At 43.3% G+C, this 18,651-nt stretch overlaps 1 protein-coding gene across 1 annotated transcript; it reads left to right on the top strand.

The window, feature by feature from the left end:
- The first annotated feature begins 303 nt into the window (after positions 1-303).
- VIM (vimentin) lies at positions 304-8,803 on the top strand. Its single transcript, XM_062569059.1, has 9 exons — positions 304-924; positions 1,069-1,129; positions 5,299-5,394; positions 5,537-5,698; positions 6,226-6,351; positions 7,063-7,283; positions 7,375-7,418; positions 7,849-7,934; positions 8,438-8,803. The coding sequence occupies exons 1-9, from the start codon at positions 383-385 to the stop codon at positions 8,477-8,479; spliced, it is 1,380 nt and encodes a 459-aa protein (XP_062425043.1). The 5' UTR covers positions 304-382; the 3' UTR covers positions 8,480-8,803.
- The last annotated feature ends 9,848 nt before the right edge of the window (positions 8,804-18,651 follow it).

Below are 18,651 nucleotides of genomic sequence, written 5' to 3'. Positions count from 1 at the left end.
TTCCCCTCCCCGGCGGCCCTCGGCTGCCGCCGCATCGCGGCCGCCCCTTCCCGCGGGGCCCTGAGTCACGCCTCGCGGCCGCCTTTGTGTCCGCGACGGGCCGGGCCGGGCCGGGCCGGCTGGAAACCCCCCGCCCTCGCTCCCGCTCCCGCTCCCGCTCCCGCTCCCCCTGCCGCCCCCGCCCCGCGGGGCGAGGCGAAGCGAGGCGGCGGCGGCGGGCAGCGCGGCCATTGGCGGCGGGCGGGGCGGGGCGGGCCCGGCAGGGGGCGCGGCGCCCCATAAGTAGGGCCCGGGGCGGCAGCGGCCGCTCTTCTTCGCTCGCCGCCTGCAGCCGCGTAGCCCTGCTCCGCTCCCGGATTACAAAGCCCGCGCCGCCGTCGCCATGAGCATCACCACCAAGAACTCCTCGTACCGCCGGATGTTCGGCGGGGGCAGCCGCCCCAGCACCGGCACCCGCTACATCACCTCCAGCACCCGCTACTCGCTGGGCAGCGCCCTGCGCCCCAGCAGCGCCCGCTACGTGTCCGCCTCGCCCGGCGGCATGTATGCCACGAAGGCGACGTCGGTGCGGCTGCGGAGCAGCATGCCGCCCATGCGGCTCCACGACGCGGTGGACTTCTCGCTGGCGGACGCAATCAACACGGAGTTCAAGGCGAACCGCACCAACGAGAAGGTGGAGCTGCAGGAGCTCAACGACCGCTTCGCCAACTACATTGACAAGGTGCGCTTCCTGGAGCAGCAGAACAAGATCCTGCTGGCCGAGCTGGAGCAGCTCAAGGGCAAGGGCACGTCCCGCCTGGGCGACCTCTACGAGGAGGAGATGCGGGAGCTGCGCCGGCAGGTCGACCAGCTCACCAACGACAAGGCCCGGGTGGAGGTGGAGCGGGACAACCTCGCCGACGACATCATGCGGCTGCGGGAGAAGTGAGTGTGGGGCGGGGGGAAGGGGGCGGCCGCCTCCCCTCGGGCCGAGGCGGCGGAGCGGGCCGGGGGGCTCCCCGGCGGGGTGGGGGGGGAGGTGGGGGCGGCCGCGCTGCGCCCTCCTCACGGGGCTCTCTCCGCTCGCAGGTTGCAGGAGGAGATGCTGCAGCGGGAGGAGGCCGAGAACACCCTGCAGTCCTTCCGACAGGTTGGTCAGCGCCCGCGCGGGGGCCGCCTAGCGGCAGCGCCGGGCGCCCCGGGGGCGGGGGCCGCGCCGCGGCCGCCGCCGGCGAGCCCCGGGGAGCCCGCGGTGCGCGCGCCCCGAGCGCAGCAGGCTTCGGCGCGCGTTTGCAGCCGCGCAAGTCCTGGAACGCGGCGCGAGACAAAGTGCTGAGGCGGCGGCCGGGTGGGCGAGCGGGACTCGGAGTTCTGCTTCCCCTGCACAAAGGAATTCCGCCGGCTCTCATGCGCGCTCTCCCTGTTTTCTTTAGGCCCACGTCGCTGTCTAAGGGGGAGGGCAAAAACTATTGTCTTGCTTTATCCAAGTCTAGCCTGTTTTACAAAAGGGCTCCGATGTGGAATCACTTTCTGATCCAATAAAAGTGAAAGGGAGCCATCTGTTCGCTTGGCTGAAGGGTATTAATGGTTTCTATGGGATTCACCGTGGAATGCAGATACAGGCATTATGGCAAGCGTGGTGGCAGCAGATTGAAATAATAGGACTCTTTGTGTCCAAGGGGAGGGTGCAGTGGGCTGCATTCTTACTAAATGTGTAATGTTGTAAGCATATTACTAGCAGAAAGTCGGTTGTGTATGGTTCCAGCCTTACACAAAACAGAACTTTTTATTAATGAATCACTTCAATATGCTACTAGAAAAGTTTCAAAGTACAACTCTTTTGTATTGGTGTTATCTATTGATGAGAAGCAGACCATTCCTCCCTTGGTGAGGTCACAGCAGTCAAGTTTTTCTCTTCTTGGTGTCAGTTAAGAATGTAAAATTTTATCATATGTAAACAAATGTTAACACCGGAAAACAGTTGCTTTAGAGTTTAGTCTCTAGGAAGTTTTGATGTTGTCCAGATCAGGTAAAAGCTACATGATAACCAGAACCAACTCTTCAAACAGTGTTGAAAAAGTCCTAAACTCAGTTTTTTATTTGTGCAAAAACAGCTTTTGGCTTGGCTTAAGCCATGTTTGGACTAGGAGATATTTAGGAATGTGCCTTCTCAAAACAAGATCTCTTCCCTAACCTGCTGGTGCGAAACAGCATTGCTAGAATTCTTCCCAGCTGAAAGTGTCTGCCTCTTATCTCTAGGCAGCTGGGCTCAGATCTGACTTGGTCATAAAGCGGCTCACAGACATTAGTAGATGTCACCATTCAGGAAGTCATCACTTGATTGTCAATTTTTTTTTTTTTTTTTTTTTTTGAACAAGGGATTCAACTGCAGTATGTTTATATTCTCTAAATGAGAGCAGGTATCTTAAGGAGATAACATGTGAAAACTAAGACACCAACTCTTCATTTAGAGTCTGGGAATTTAGTCTCCCTTAGTATTTTGGGAACAGAAGCTTGAAGAAAGAATTCAAACTATTTAAGCTTCTGATTTTTTTTTTTTTTTTTGAATGCTAAACTCAAAAGTTCTCTGCAGAAATGTTTGACCTTTGCTTTAGAGAGTCTAATCTAGCTGTTTTCTAGCTGAATTCAGCTGAAGGATCCTTTGGCTTAAAACTGGCTTGAAAGATCTTGTATACTTAATTGCTCTATTTCAAGGTATAACTTCCTCTATTTCAAACTGATTAAACTCAACTTAGACTCGAGGCTTTTAAAGGAACTTGGTTTTGTACATATTCCGCAAAACTTATTATCCAGTTAATACCTATGCTTTAAGATGAGTTATTCAGAACCTCAGCCTCTAGCAGATCTGTATGTGCAGTTCAGTTTGAACTATGTCAGTTTAACCTCTAAGGTATAGCATATGGGTAAAAATTGCAAGTCTTTGTGGAAATATTACACTAAATTCATGTATGAGCAACTAGTGTGTTCTAATATGTTTAATTTGAACAATAGTAATACCCATCTTATAGAGTAGATTAAGCATGCAGGTTTTGAAAACTAAATATATTTAATACAAGTGTTGTCCTTTTGGTAAGTGAAGTTATTCATGCAAAGTTGAACATCCTCTTTTTCTTGCCACTGTAAAAAGGGGAACTGCTTTTATTAAAAACATTATATTCTTGCAATAGTTATGTACACATGTATTCAGAATGTTTCAGAAGGTAGCTTGATGCTACATCAGAACAGTAAAGTAACTGACTTGGCGGAGCAGCTACAGTTTAGTACTTTAAAATGAAGTAAACAAGTATTTGAACTGGAAATTTTATTTCCAAAAGGGGCCTGCTTTAGAGATACTGTTTAACTCAGATGTATTGAATTTTAATTTGACTTAAATCTCTTCTTGAACAAGAGACTTGTGTAGTCCTGCTCACATCCTGAGGGATAAGACAAGATAAAATAAACCTAAGGTTCAATGATTTTTTTTTCTTTGGGACAGAAGAGGCATCTGAATGAGGAAAGTTATTTACTGCAGCTTTGCCAGCTACTCTGGCAGTAAGGAATAGATCCTGAGCCTATGACAAGATTTACAGGCTTATTTCTGACTAACATGAGGTTTGTCTGAAATAAGCATGTTCAATCTTGTAAACAAACTTTGTAGAAAAAATAAAATCAATGTCTGTTTGCATGTGTCTACATGACTTGAACCTTGTTCACTCAGGATATATGTAGCTCATTCATTTGCATGGTTCTCCATACATCTAGGAAATAGGGAGGGAAGAATCACTGTATTGCTAACTTGATGATAATGTGTGTAATAAATACACTATATATTCAGTTCCTCAATTTAAGATGCTTTCCACTGATGCTATCCCAAGCTGCGAAAAATTGTGTAGCTGCTGAGGAGTTCTGAAAAATCAGTCCTCAATATTCAGATTTCTGTAATACGCATTGTAAATTCTTTGGATATCTAATCACATAAGCATGTTAGATTGTAGTTGTGTAACTTTCTTCCAGAATGATCATCAGGTTTTCTTGGAACAACAAATTAGGGAATTCTCTGAATTGAGAAACAGAACCAAGATGAGAACTATGTGTACAACTATCCTTGATAGGAAGGATATAAAATAGCACATCAGAAGGATGTTCTTCTAGAGAAAGAGCACTGGAGAACTTGTCTGGAACAAGACCTTTGGCTCAGAGTAGGAGTAATCTGGGAGAAGAACACCTAGAATGCTGTTCTAAGTCTAAAGTTTCTATTTCAAAGGTGCTGTAGGGAGAACTGATGATTAAGAACACCTGTGCTTTGGGCAAATCCTAAATGGCTTAAAAGCAAGCTGTGGAAACTGGATACTTAACTTAATACAATGTAAACATAATGCAGCTGCATGTGTAACCAGAGGGGAGGTGTATTCATCCTCTTTGCAGATTGTTTTTGCCTGCAAGTTTAAAGTACAACAAATTACCAATCAATGTTCAGTCTTAGGTTATGTTTTGAACTAATTCAAGCTGCTGTTGTGCAGCATTCATGGCCTATCTTCTCTTGTGCCTTAAATGAATTTTTGTTGTTGATTAAGACTATCTCAGTCCAGCAAATGGTGGAGTCTTTGCCAGTTAATGTGAGGGTGTAGGCAGTGGTGACTGACTAAATTTAGTCTTATGCTCATACTTTTCCGTAAGAGATCTGTCAAACTACCTGGAGTAGTAAATTCTGCAGTTCATATATACGTGTGTGTGTGTGTAAACACACACCTTGTTAGCTTTAACGGTATTTCAAGCTGTGGTCTGTGGACCCAAGGGGCTATGTGGATGATTGCTGAGGAATTGATAAAAGATGAACAAGAACTTAAGCCCACTGTTAGGCATGTGGGCACATGGGTGGTGCTTCTAATCCTACTAGAAAAAATTGAAGTCTGCAAATGGAAAAATTCCAAGTTGTAACTTGATACTTTCTGTATAGTCAAGCTAAGAGCTCAGCAGTAGCTTGTGACCAAAGTATGTACTTTACCTTTGGGCAGGATTTATACCCACCATGATCTGTATACTGTTGGTCATGTCCTGCAATACCTTAGTGACATTGAAATAATCTATATCATGGCATATATTCCCTAAAACCACAGCATAGGTGCATATACTGGTCTCTGAGGTTGGGGTAGAAAGGAAAAGGTGGCAAAGGTAAATATTTTTCACAGGTAATTGACTTCAAATCAGCTTGCTGTGAAGCTTAGCAGTAGCATCAGTTTGTACACTACTGAAATTGATGTAACAGATTTCTCTATCAATTTTGTAATATTGCTAATCAATTTTTTTATTTCTGATTAGGATGTTGACAATGCCTCCTTGGCCCGTCTTGATCTTGAGCGCAAAGTTGAGTCCCTGCAAGAGGAGATTGTGTTCTTGAAGAAGCTTCATGATGAGGTAAGCTGAATATGGAGATTTGTGATCAGGTACTGACTGTCCAGTAAGGAAGTGAGCTCTTTAAGAATCATCACCCAGGGTGCTGATCTATCTGCATCCTGTATATTGTAATGATAATGCTGATCGTCCACTTTTCTGTAAGGAAATCCGAGAACTGCAGGCCCAACTTCAGGAACAGCACATTCAAATTGATATGGATGTTTCTAAGCCTGATCTTACTGCTGCCCTGCGTGACGTTCGCCAACAGTATGAAAGCGTTGCTGCTAAGAATCTTCAGGAAGCTGAAGAATGGTACAAGTCCAAAGTAAGTAAGATCTGTTGTAGGATTGCTCAGATTCAGTAGACATTCAAACTGTAGACAGTAGTTTTGCTGTGATAGCCAGTGTTCACTCTGTCTCTGTACCTGGCACTAATGTAGCCATGGAACAAAGTTAAACTTAGTCTGGGAGGATCACAGCTGTAAACATTAGTGTATGCACATAGTAACTAGTGTTACTATGGCACAGCTTTAAAGTAATGGGCTCTTACTTGAAATCTTTCATGTTGTAGCTAAAAGCATCTGTTGGGATGAGGTGTTAGAGAAAGGAATGAACAAATAAGTGAAAACATGATGAAAGTACAGGAAACATTCAGGGTGGGAAAACAATATTAAAGGTTAAACTATGAATTCTACTTTAACAATGACACAGGAATAAAAAGTTATTTTAAGTGTAATATTAATGTTTAATTGTTTCAGATGTTAGTACTTCCTTGTAATGGTTTGCACTGTCTCAAAAGTTTGTTATGCTGTTTATTGAAGTATTATGCTAACCAAACTGGGGATTTCTGCAGTTTGCAGATCTCTCTGAAGCTGCTAATAGGAACAACGATGCCCTGCGCCAGGCCAAACAAGAAGCTAATGAATACCGCAGACAGATTCAATCTCTCACCTGCGAAGTTGATGCTCTTAAAGGAAGTGTAAGTAAAAGGCAGCGGTTGTTAGAGCCATCTCTCTTTGCAGCTTAAAGCACTTGAGTAGTTCAAGTGCTGACATAGATGAGAGGAGCTGATCTGCCATGCAAGACCAGCAACATATCGATCCTGCTTGAAAAGGATGTTACAGGGTCCATTAGTCTGTGTACTACTGTGCTGGGATAAGTCCTAGATAAGGTACAAACAATAAGTAATGGGTTCATTCTCTGCTAATCAGTTTATGTAACACTTTCTGGAGGTGTTTATGGCTTGTCTGTCAGATACAGTTGAAGTATTACACACTGGTGGTGGGGAGGAAGCAGAAAGGAGATGTAGATCTTGCTGTTCCTAGAGTCTGGCTGCCTTTAAAGGCTGACCTGAAATAGATTTAACAGTGTATAGTACACCTACAAATCCAATCACTGAGGATTGTCTGCATGCTTATGTATAGTGCATGTGAGGACTGCATGTCTTGAATTGTCTCACCACCTGATAGAATGAATAGGCAGCACGCTTCTGATCAGACAGCAAAACAAAGCACCTTGACTTTGCAAGGAAAGTCTTAGGGAGGTGATGAATTTGAGTAATTTCTGGGTGCTTTCAAAAAGAACACTAACACTTCATAAAAAATGGAAGCTGCGTAAATATTCAAGGGCCTTGGACGGGGGAGAAGGTGTCTGAATTGCAGTGGCACTTCACTTGGTTGCTCTCTTCCAGAATGAATCTCTGGAGCGCCAAATGCGTGAAATGGAGGAGAATTTTGCTGTTGAAGCTGCTAACTACCAAGACACTATTGGCCGTCTGCAGGATGAGATTCAAAACATGAAGGAAGAAATGGCTCGCCATCTTCGTGAATACCAGGACCTGCTGAATGTAAAGATGGCTCTTGATATTGAGATTGCCACCTACAGAAAACTGCTGGAGGGAGAAGAGAGCAGGTAAAAATTGCATGTAGATTCACTTTTCCAAATGGCAATTCCTTAAAGAACTATAGCCATGGCTGACTTCATCCATTCCTTTTTCCTTCAGGATTAATATGCCTATTCCAACCTTTGCTTCTCTGAACCTGAGAGGTAAGCAATTCTAGTTACTTCAGTTCAGGCAGCTGTTCTGACATTAGCAAAAGGATTCTGGTAGTTCTCTTTCACTCTGGTATTTGAACTTCTATAAATGCAGTTGTGTGTGAATGTTATTAACTATAACTACAGTATTTCAAATTATTTAACCTTGGATGGGAGGAGATACTTTGTTTCCTGGGCACAAATATTTGTAAATAGTAGTACAAAGCAAGTGTGTTTTTCTTATATGTCTCTTCAAGCATCTTGAAGGGGGTCTAGGGAGAAAATAGGGAAGACTAGTTGAATCTTTAAAGAGCAGGAAACTTCCTGATATACTAAATTGGGATTTGGAAAGTGGATGCTAAAAGCTGTTAATCATCACTTTTTTTTTTTCTGAGGAGGCTCTTCATCTAGACTCTTAGTAACAATAGACTTTCTTCTACAGAAACCAACATTGAGTCTCAGCCAATGGTTGACACTCACTCAAAGAGGACACTTCTAATTAAGACCGTCGAAACTAGAGATGGACAGGTTGGTAACTTGAGTCTTATTTCTGGCACAACCGGTTACCTTATACTGTAACTTTGTATACCAGACTGTGCAGCCTGTATGCCAGTAGGTGTTGAGCAGAGCAGCATCCAGCAGTTGGAGCTGTGTGGCTGAAATGCCAGCCATAGCTGTTAGACATCTATGAAAATGATCACAAAAATTATATGACAGTTAAAAATAGTGTCTGGTTACCTTTTAAACAGTATTGAAAATTTTCTACGTCATCTGAGTTTAAAGATTATTTCTCAAAACATCAGAGGAAAAATGAGGCAATAAATAGAGGAGGTATTTATTTGGGGCAAGATATCCATTAAGCTTTATTGACTTAGTTTAAGAACTGTTTCTGCACACCACTAACCAATTAGAACTTCTCACTCATAAATAACAGTTGATACCCATTTGTTCACACTTCTGAGTTACTAATTATTCTAATTCCAGATAGCAACTTTGTTATTTAAACTTAATGCAAATGCCTCTTTCAACAGGTTATTAATGAAACTTCCCAGCATCATGATGACTTGGAGTAAAAATGAAGTGATGATGAATGAATAATGCCAGAGAACTTCTTACCAGCAAGATTTAAAAAGTCCATGTCTTTAAGGAAGAAACAGCTTTCAAGTGCCTTTCTGCAGTTTTTCCATGAGCGCAAGATTATTATGCTAGGAAATAGGTCTTAGATCTTGCAAACTGACTCTCCCTGAAGGATTAGAGTTTACAATGGAGTCTAGTTTACAAATAGCAATATCTTGTGCTGCAATACTGTTTTTAAGTATCTGAATCCAATAAAACTGCTTTTTCCAGCACAGTATGAGCAACCTCTCGCTACTTCAAATAAATCTTTGGAAAATGGCTCTTAATGTGTTTTAATTTATTTGGCTTTCTGCAAAGCCATAATTTTAAACTACTATATAGCTGACAACTTCAGTACAGGTACATGGGATGTTCTTGGGTTTTTGAGTATAACTAGACAGACCAGATGTTGTTTACCCATTTACTACTTAGGTTTTAGAGCCAATTAAAATGGATTGTAACTAGCAGAGGCATAATGTCTTATTAGTTGAAGAAAATAAAATAGTTAAAAAAAAGATTAACTGATTAGCATATTGAAACTAGGTTAAGAGCTAAACATGGTCAAAATATCTTAACTTGGCTGTGTAAAACATAGTGGTTAAATATCTGAATAGGTTTCATGCAAGAGACATGCTTATCTGAGACAGCATATTTGTGATGTAGACAGCAGACCTTATGCGTGGAGTTCAGTTTCCAGGAAAGACTAGTTCCCAAGGACTTGTCTGCATTACTAAAACTAAAATAAAAGCTTTGGGTGGAGTTGGGGTTAGGAGAAATAAAATTTAAAGAGAAAGTATGTGGAGAAGAATTTGCCCTGGAGGGGGAAAGCATGACTTGCTTCCACTATTAAGCATCTTTAAAACAAGAAAGCTGTAATGCTTTGTGTCTGACTCTTCTTTCACAGAGCAAAATACTTAAACTCCAATATGGTTGAAACCTCAGTTCAGCTCTTATGGTGCAGAAGTGGTTATTCTTCTGTGTCACTTCCATAAAGTCTACTTCCCATAAGCCTTTTGTCAGATGTGGTTTTGAGGGGATGATTAAATGGGGATTGGAGTCGTTCAGTAAGTATGACTTGCATTCATTGGTTATTCAAGGTAAGGGTAGTAGTTTAGTGTTATTCAGACATTTTCACAAGGAGTTGAATTGATCTGTATGGAAAAATCACCTAGCAAAATATAGGGCTTTTTTTGTTTCAGTTCTTCCATTTGCTTCAGTGCATGATTACACAGATGCAGTGCAGAGACTGGTGTAAAGGGGGCAGTAGGATTCTACTTTTTTTTTCCAAGCTGTAATTTACAGCACCCAGTTATAATTTGTGCAGTAGCCATGGTGTTGAAGAGGAGCACTTTAGTTTGTCAGAGCATATAGGATGTGCTGAAACTTTGAGATACAGATGTCCAAAATCCTTGAGATAGGTGCCCAGGTGTAACTGGAGTTTACGACTTTGAACTCTCCTAGAGAGGAATGCTGATGCTGTACTTAGGAGCAGAAATGGCTAACTTTCAAAACACATGGGGTGTTCCTGTCCCTACTCTAATCTTTCTAGTAAGTTTTTACAGAGGACTTCAAACTCTTGCTTCTGTCTCTCAGAAGACTCTGACAGGCCAGATGGGGCTATTCTCTTCCCCATTCTATTGTGCTTGGGGAGATGTTCAGGGAAGGATACAAAATTTGATAGGCTGGGACCTGTGGATGTCCCTTTTGGTGCTGAGGGTGCACAGCTGAGAGAAAAGTCCTACAGCTGGTGGTATTTATTCTGGTGACTTTCATGCAAAAGATCCACAGTGACTCAAGCATGCCTGGACACATGCCTCAGTCACTGTTTGCTGCAAAGTGGTGGTGTAGAGTCAACTTGGTCCCCCGGTGATAGCAAATAGGATGCACTAATTGAAAAAAATGGGAGAGTGAACTTGGACTCTCTCATGCTGTGAAAGCTACTGAAACTGGGTTTTCTACTACCTGCTCAATAGCTGGAAAGGCGCAAATGAGCAGCACGGGAGATACTTGCTATGATGGCGAGAGCTCTAGGTGGGTGCAATATCTAATTTTGAACACTGTTATGAGACATGGGTAACTGCAGCCTTTCAGGAGCAGGGATAAGGTTTACATCATGCCCATTGCACCTTTAGACTCTGAAGTCCTTTTGTGGCTCTGGGTACTGAAAGGATTAAGCCAACATTTAATGTCTTGTCTTGCAACTGAAGCACTGTAGGAGAGTTAGACACTGGCACCCAGCAGTACAGGGGTGAGGAGAGCCAGCTTTGCCTGGGGACAGCGGAGACCATCAGTGGCTCCATGCTGCGGCACAGAGCGCATTCTGAAACATGGGTCCGTTGCTGGAAGTCACCTGAATTGTGATATTCTGCTTCAGACGCTGCTTCTCCCTCCGCCTCCAGGTACCTGTCTCATTGCTTTTCTCTGTTGTTGATTCCTTCAGCAGCAAGGTGAAAACAAGTGACTGTACCAGCCACTGTCAGGAAAGCAAAGGAGTTATTCCTGGCTCTTTTGTGTTCAGGGTTACTCACAGCATAGAAAAGTATGTGGTTGAGCTTTCAATCCTGAGAATAAATAAATGCATAAGAATAAAACCCAGTTGCCAAGGGGATAGGAAGATTGCAGGAAACCATTGCAAAGCCTGTGCTGGCTGGCTATTCTCACGGCAGGAAGGCGAGCGGATGAGGGCTGTGTAAACTTCTCACTGTTTGATCTAGGCGCACCAGGCTTATGCTCATATATAACTGCTGTAAGCTGCTTAGTGCTGAGCCAGCAACTAACTTCCAAACTGTATTTCACATCCTAAAACTACAGCAGCCACCAGCGGAGGCTGTGTGCTTGTTCTCCCCTCTAACCAGCACTGTGAAGCCGCTGGTGTTGGCTACGCAGCCGCTCTGAAAGCTTTGCTTTCCTCCCTCACTGCGTGGCTGTCGCAAACAAAAATCACCAGGTCCCTGCAGGGGAAGTAATGGACGTCGCCGCTAAGGCAACGCTGCTTTTCTCTGTAGATGTTGATTTCTAATAAGAGCTTTTGACATCACATACTTTTCAGTTAATGAGGCAAAACTGATAGAGAATTTCTCCTGAGTTACTTCTGTCACACCATGGAATGTCTTACACAGTGACTATCTCCAAAATGCATGAGCTGTACTCACAGTTAGTAGTAGTAATCCTCAAATAATCTAATCTGAAGGCTCCTCTTTTTTTTTTTTTTTTTTTTAACTTCATATAACCAGAAGCTTGCTTTGCGTTCCTTTTCTTTCTTTTAAATAATTTGCATAATATGGATACCATTAGCAGGGCCTCCACATTCCAGCCCCCGGGGAGATATGTAACTAGTGCTTTTCTTGTGCTGCCCAGTTCTTCCATCCTTCAGTTCCACTATCATATAGCAAACGTACTTATTGAAGTGTTGTTAAATTTATGTAGACTATTTTACTATTACCAGGAAAGAAGCATTACCTTCAGCTTCACAGAAAGCCTGAGTTCCACTAGCCAGTCTCACACAGGGCTGTTCTGCCTCTGTTTCTCCATCTGGAAAGCTGCACTACACAGCCCTGAGAGAGATGTTGGAAGACTTAACAGATGCAAAGTATTCTGAGCTCATTCTGTGAAGGGTGCTAATATAAGTGATATACAATGCAGAACAGTAATATTAAAGATCTAAAGATCATTTGATCACAGCAAATTGCTCTACCCTGATCTTATGAGATTCCTTTTTTTGGGGGGGATGGAAGGGAGGGAGAAAAAGAAAGGTATTTTGAAATCAAATGTATTTTTGGCTCACAAACAACAGTTGTAGCTCTGGCCTAACCAAAGGCTCTTGATTTCTTTCTTCCTCCCTATGTAATAGCAATTAACTCTATGCCTCTACAGGGCTATTACCTCTACAGATGACTGGTGCTTTCACTGCTGGAATACTGTATTTGGTGGCAATATCCATAAGTTTTCAAAAAGCATTGAAGAAGAAGCTAAAACAAACAGCCACAAGATTGCTCTGAGGTCCCGAAAGTTTGCTTTAGCTGTGAAAAAGAACTTGGGACACCATGGATGAGACCTGACGGGCTGCTGGGTAGAAAGCTGTAAGCCTGAGTTGTTGGCAGTGTGTAGCATTGCTGTGCTTCCTGTTGCAATGCTGTACCCTTCGGCACCAAGCCGCCGTCAGGCATTGGGAATCCTCGTGCAAAGCCACAAATGCACCCAAAGAGGAGATATTCAGAAACCCATTTGTAGGAAACTGCTCAAACTAGCTGGATGTGAAAGCTCCAAAATGGGATCTGACCAAAGCGCCCCACACCACGGGGAGGGACATAGTTGCCCATTTCTGTTTGTAATTAGAGCATATAAAGGGCTCAGGCTCAAAGTCCTATTTGCAGCAGCAAGATCCCACACACAGCAGGAGTCAGCCAGTGTGGGATTGGTACATTCTCCCACTAGAGAATTTAAAAATCCCCCCTAGACCAGAGACAGCAACTCTAAGTCATTCTGGTCATCCACCGAGCATGGGAAAAATTGTGGTTGATGTCCTTGTCACAGGCAGTCCCCAGGGACACACGCTTCGTGGAGACCACAGCTGGATTCACATATGTCAACTGATGGAATGGGAGATGCCCAGCGGATACGAATTCCCACACATGGAGGGGGCACGGGCAACTGAATGGCTCGTGCCCTAAAGGCAGCTAAGTGCTTCAGAGATTTTATTTCTAAATCCTTCCACAGGGGAGGGGAAGAGAAGTAAGGATATCAGTGAACTAGACATTTGCTTGAGTGCAGTCACACATGCTGAGTTAGGAAGTGCCAGAAATAAAAATACATCTTCAGGCTTCATTTGATCCTTTTGTGCTTGTGCATAAGGCTACAGATTTTCAGTGCAAATTCATGGCCCATGCCAGAGAGCAGTTCAGGAACTGCCATTCACTACTTGAGTATTTTCAGACCTCTGCCATGTATGTTCCTCGGGCTTATTTATCTGCTTTAAAAGTTCTGAATTTTTAATTGCCTCTAGTGTATTCATTGCTGCTTTTTATCACTCTTCAAAACAGCCCTGTGAGATGTGGGATATTATCAGCCCCGTTTCACACATGGGGCCATGAAACACCATGAGCAATTAAGCTCAAAAGCATAAACTTGTGTCAGAGGTCCAGTGTCAGGTCACTTAGCACTGTGTACTTTTAAAGCACCTACTGATTTCAGGTACTTTCAAAATCCTTGGATCTCAAGTCAAGCCCTCACAAAATGAGCAGAAGGGAAATCTGCTCCAGGTCTTCAGACCACAACAACCAGGCTTATTGCTGCAAGAAGGGGAAATCCACCAGCACTGAATCTCTGCACAGCGCTATGTAGCGGTTTTCATAAAAATTCACCAGCCTGACATTTTCCGTCCACCACTTCTTCAGACATGTATTACAGCTGTCTCCCTGTGGTGGATAGCATGAACTGCAAGGGGAAGAGTGTCTATAAAGAGCATTGGTCCTGTCTGATGGTCCTTTTCTGCAGTGCATGGTACAGGATGGCATAGCCACAACTGGAAGAAAGCTCAGCAGTTATTCTTTGCTACTAGCTGCAATTCTGAAGTCCAAGAAGATGTTTCAGGTTTGGTAAACATTAAATAAAAGCACAGTCAGGATGAAGTAGAGGATAAATTTCTGCACTTAGCAGAGATTCAGATGGTTGACTGTGTCTCTGCAGTTGGATGGAAGCTGTGTGTGAGAGTTGAGAAGAATCCAAATTCAAAGTCCATCTTCTGCCTAATTTGGAGCAGGGTTTTAAGTTTGGATGTTCCAACATAAGACATTCTGTAGACTTTATGCAAGTTCAAGAAGTGTACAGCCTATGAAAGTGCTGTTCTTTTGTACAACAAGCTTTATTATATGTGGTAAAGTGAATGATATGGAATGATTTCACTGGCTGAAGTACTGCACATCCAGAGCACCAGGTCACCTGCTGATGTGCTCACTGCCACTGACTAGAGCCCTGCGGCTTTTGTGTAACTGTGGGCTGGCACTGTTCTGACTGGCTATAAAAGGGAGTAAGTCACATACCTGCGTGTGGACTTGGACCCACAGTCAGCTGGCCTGCAGACCTGAGGACCCACTTGTCAGCAGCGATTTCCCTGATGTCAATGGCTGGTGAGGAGAAACCAGAGAAAACTATACCAGAGGGATGGCCTGCAAGGGGCAAGAGTGGTTGCTTACCATGCACCTGTGATTGAACTGTAGAGCTCTGATACATATATATGTATATATATATATTCAGTTCTGTTGCATTTCTAGCTTTGCTATACTTTTAGCTTTGTTAGAATGGCTTAGCTCTAATAAATTTTCCCACTTGACAAATGATTATCTCTCAAGTTCAGTGCAACTAATCCTGGAATCCAAAAGAATCCCAGACACCCCTCTAGTGGTGAGTCATAGCTGTAGTGTTCCCTTAAATAAAAATACCTAATATTTTCTTGCTGATTCATTGGTATGTGGAACCTCTAGCTTGCAGTCGACTCCCGGCATTTCACCTCTGTTCAGTCTTTGGCAAATACCAGAACTAGGTTGCTGTGACATCTACAATGTGCTGGAGGGGATAAGGATAAAACTCCAGTACATATTGTTCTACAGACAAGAGGAAAAGATGATCAACATCTTCCATGGCTGTTTGTTTCAGTGGAAGAGCTAGGAATTTTCTTAGTATCCAGGTCTGTAATTAGTCAAGCAGACCACGAGATATTACTCTTCCAGTATTATAGACAGTAGCATGAGCAGCTTTTGGCATGAAAGTGGATTAGTCTAAACCAGTTTGCATATGTTCACTATTGATATTGACTGTAGCATTTTTCATCAAATCACAGACTTGCTGAGGTTGGAAGGGACCTCTACAGTCCAACCCCCCCCCCACCCCACCGCTCAAGCAGAGTTAACTAGAGCAGGTTGCCCAAGTTGCTCATGACCATGTCCAGTCAGGTTTTGAATATTTCCAAGTGAAGAGTCCAGATCCTCTATGGGCAGCCTGTTTCAGTGTCTGACCACCTTCAGTTTTGCCTTATGCTTAAACAGAATCTCCCAAGTTTCAGTTTGTGCCTGTTGCCTTTTCTCCTGCCACTAGGCACCAATGACTCCATCTTCTTTACTCCTCCCATCAGGTATATACGCATTAATAACATCCTCCTGAGCCTTCTCTTCTCCAGGCTGAACAGTCCTGACTCTCTCAATCTGTCCTCATAGGACAGATGCTTCTATCCCTTAATCATCTTCATGGCCCTTTGGCTGGACTCACTCCAGTACGTTTATGTCTCTCTCATCCTGGGGGCTCCAGCACAGGACACAGCAGCACTCCAGATGTGGTCTCACCAGAGCTGAGTAGAAGGGAAGGATCACCTCTGTCGAAAAGCTTAGTTTCATTATTGAATTACACTACTGGGTCATGAAAAGGATCCAGAGAAAGTGAGGACATGGCAAATGGGAGGGCAGGTAAAGGCCAGAGCTCTAAAACAACTTTAGAATGGCCATAATGGATCCGACCAATCTAGTCTCCTCTAGTGCTTGTTGAGGGAAAGGGTGTAAGAAATAAGGCTCCAATCCCTGGAATATCCTTGCAGTTTCCAGCAAACAAAAATTCAGGGACTTTGTGAGCCAGTAGATCCATTCAGATGATTCATGATTGTCTGATTTATTTTTGAACACTTTTGTATTTTTGGCTAATATCCTGTGTTTCAAAATTTCATAGTGTTTTCAGAGAAAACACTTTCTTTTGGTTACTTTATCCTCATTGTCTGATCATTTTATTGATTTTCCAGTAGTTTTTGTGTTATGAAACAAATTATTCTGCATTCATCCTTTCCATGTCATCCCTCATTTGACAGATTCTATACTATCTCCCCCGAAGCATCTCTGCATGTTCCCAACTTTTTTGGTCTCTTCTCATCCAGAAGCCATTCTATAATCCTAACAATTCTCATCAGTCTTCTCTGTACCTTTTTTAGTTCTACTCTAATCTATTTAAAACATGGTGACTGAGAGATCATGTAGCCTTTAAGATATGTGTGCATCAGCAAGTGACATAATGAGAACTCCTGTTTTGTTCTCAGTTACTTTCAAAGTAACAACATCCCAGCTACCTTCTTTGATCACCAGTCAGTAATGGGCTGATGTTTTCAGAAAGTTATCCACAGTGACTCAAAGACCTATTTCCTAAGTGCTAATAGCTAATTCAAAGCTTCAGCTACACACCTGCTGTTATTTTTTCCCCACATTTTGCAGTCCTTGACATTATATTTTCATCTACTCTTTGACTGCGCAGTCATTCAGGATTGCAATACCCTCCTGCAACTTCGAATTCAGTGTTCATACAGACTATCTTGAATAACTCCATATCAACAGAAAACTTTGTCAGCTTCCTATTCATTCTCTTCTATGCCACTGAAGAATATACTGAATAGCACCCTGCTGTGTACAAACACTTGTGAGAGCCCAGTGACAACGTCCTTCCACAGTGAAGGCTGTTCATTATTTCTGTCTTCTGTTTCCTGCTTCCTAACCTCCATAGGGCACACCTTCCCTTTGCATTCCTTAGGACTCTGCAATGATGGTTTTTCAAAGCATCTGACAAAACCTTCTGTTTGCACCACCGTTACCCTCAAAGCTTATTGAAGTCAATGGACAATTCTGACAGATTCATGAGGCTCGAATTCCCTAGGAAACAGTGCTTGTGGCATCATACCCAGTATATCTATCCTTACTGTTTCTTCTGGTATTGGCAGGTAAAAATATTAGATTTCTTGGCCTATAGATTTCAGCATCACCCCTGGAGCTTTCTTTAGAGTCTGAAGTCATATTTGCCGTTGAGTATTCCTCTGACACCAAATGAATTGCAACTAGCAAATTAGCAATTTTGTGCTGAGTTACTTTAGAAGCATTTCATGGTTGCCATTACATCCTTTTCTTACTAGTCGATGTATTGATTTGTTCTAAAACCTCTTCAGTTTGAGATTATTCCTCATCTGTCACATGGGGCTCCCTGACCTTATTCTTAATGAGCCATATGCATGTAACTGTTTTCCTTTGGTTTTATCTGTGCTGAGTAACCCTCCTGCCTCTTGGTTGTCTACTCTGAAGCTGCACTGGATTTCTGGATGGCTTCCTACTTTGGATGTGTTTGAAAAAGTGTTTTTTATTAGCAGATTCCTTCTCAAACCAGTATGTGACTCATCTTAGTGGAGCTTTACTTTCATTTGTCAGAATTATGTCCTTTTCTGTTTTTCTCATTTGGGTGTAACATTTTCTATCAACATATTGCTCTTTTCCTTCCATTTTTATTCTTTTTTATTTATTTATTTACTTATTTTTGCTTTTTAAGAGGATTTTCTGCAAGATAATAGGCATTTCTTCTCAGTGTTTAAAATGGTACCTTAAAAGGTCTGCTTGTTGCTTATTATTTTCTTTTAGCTTCAACTGTTCATTTTTTTTGAACTGCTGTCCACATTTGAAAAAAGCTCCCTTCTTGATCAAGTGTATTTCCAGGACACTTCTCCTTCCTGGTAGGATATTGAATTTCAGTACATGCAACTGTTCCCTCCTCCTCACTGCTAACATCTCCACTTTACGCACATGTGATAAATTACTCATCTCCTTCCTTTATAGGATATGTTCTTATAACTTTTCTCCTTTAATCCATAAGTACTTAACCACATTTTCCTTTAGATAACATGATTCCTATGTATCTAGCTGAATTTGGGGCAACTGTTTTGAACTTCATACAATCAATTCCAGATATGAAAAAGAACTTTCAGGCAAAAGCTTGTCCATTTATTTTCCCAACCATATTAGCCAGACTAATAAAACGTATAACCTCCATCCACAACCTTGTCGCCTGCTGTCACCCAACAGCCGTCAGGACGCCATGCAGGCAGGTGGCAGCTGGGGCTGGCAGCAGCGGGAGCTCCCCAGGGCGAGCGGCAGGGCCAGGCCTCGCAGCCAGGGTCCATCCCCTCACCCCAAGAAGTGAGGCACTGGGGAAGCCCCAGCATCGGGGACAGGAACAGGCCGAGGGCAGACCAGGCGGGTGCCCATGGGCTGGAGGCACGGTCAGGGTGTGGGTCTAGGGGCTGAGGCTGTGGCAGGGCAGTGACTGATGGCCCCAAGCTGGG

This window comes from Rhea pennata, chromosome 2 (genome assembly GCF_028389875.1).
Source record: "Rhea pennata isolate bPtePen1 chromosome 2, bPtePen1.pri, whole genome shotgun sequence".
In the NCBI taxonomy this organism is placed as follows: Eukaryota; Metazoa; Chordata; class Aves; order Rheiformes; family Rheidae; genus Rhea; species Rhea pennata.
This window is presented reverse-complemented; position numbering and strand designations above follow the sequence as displayed.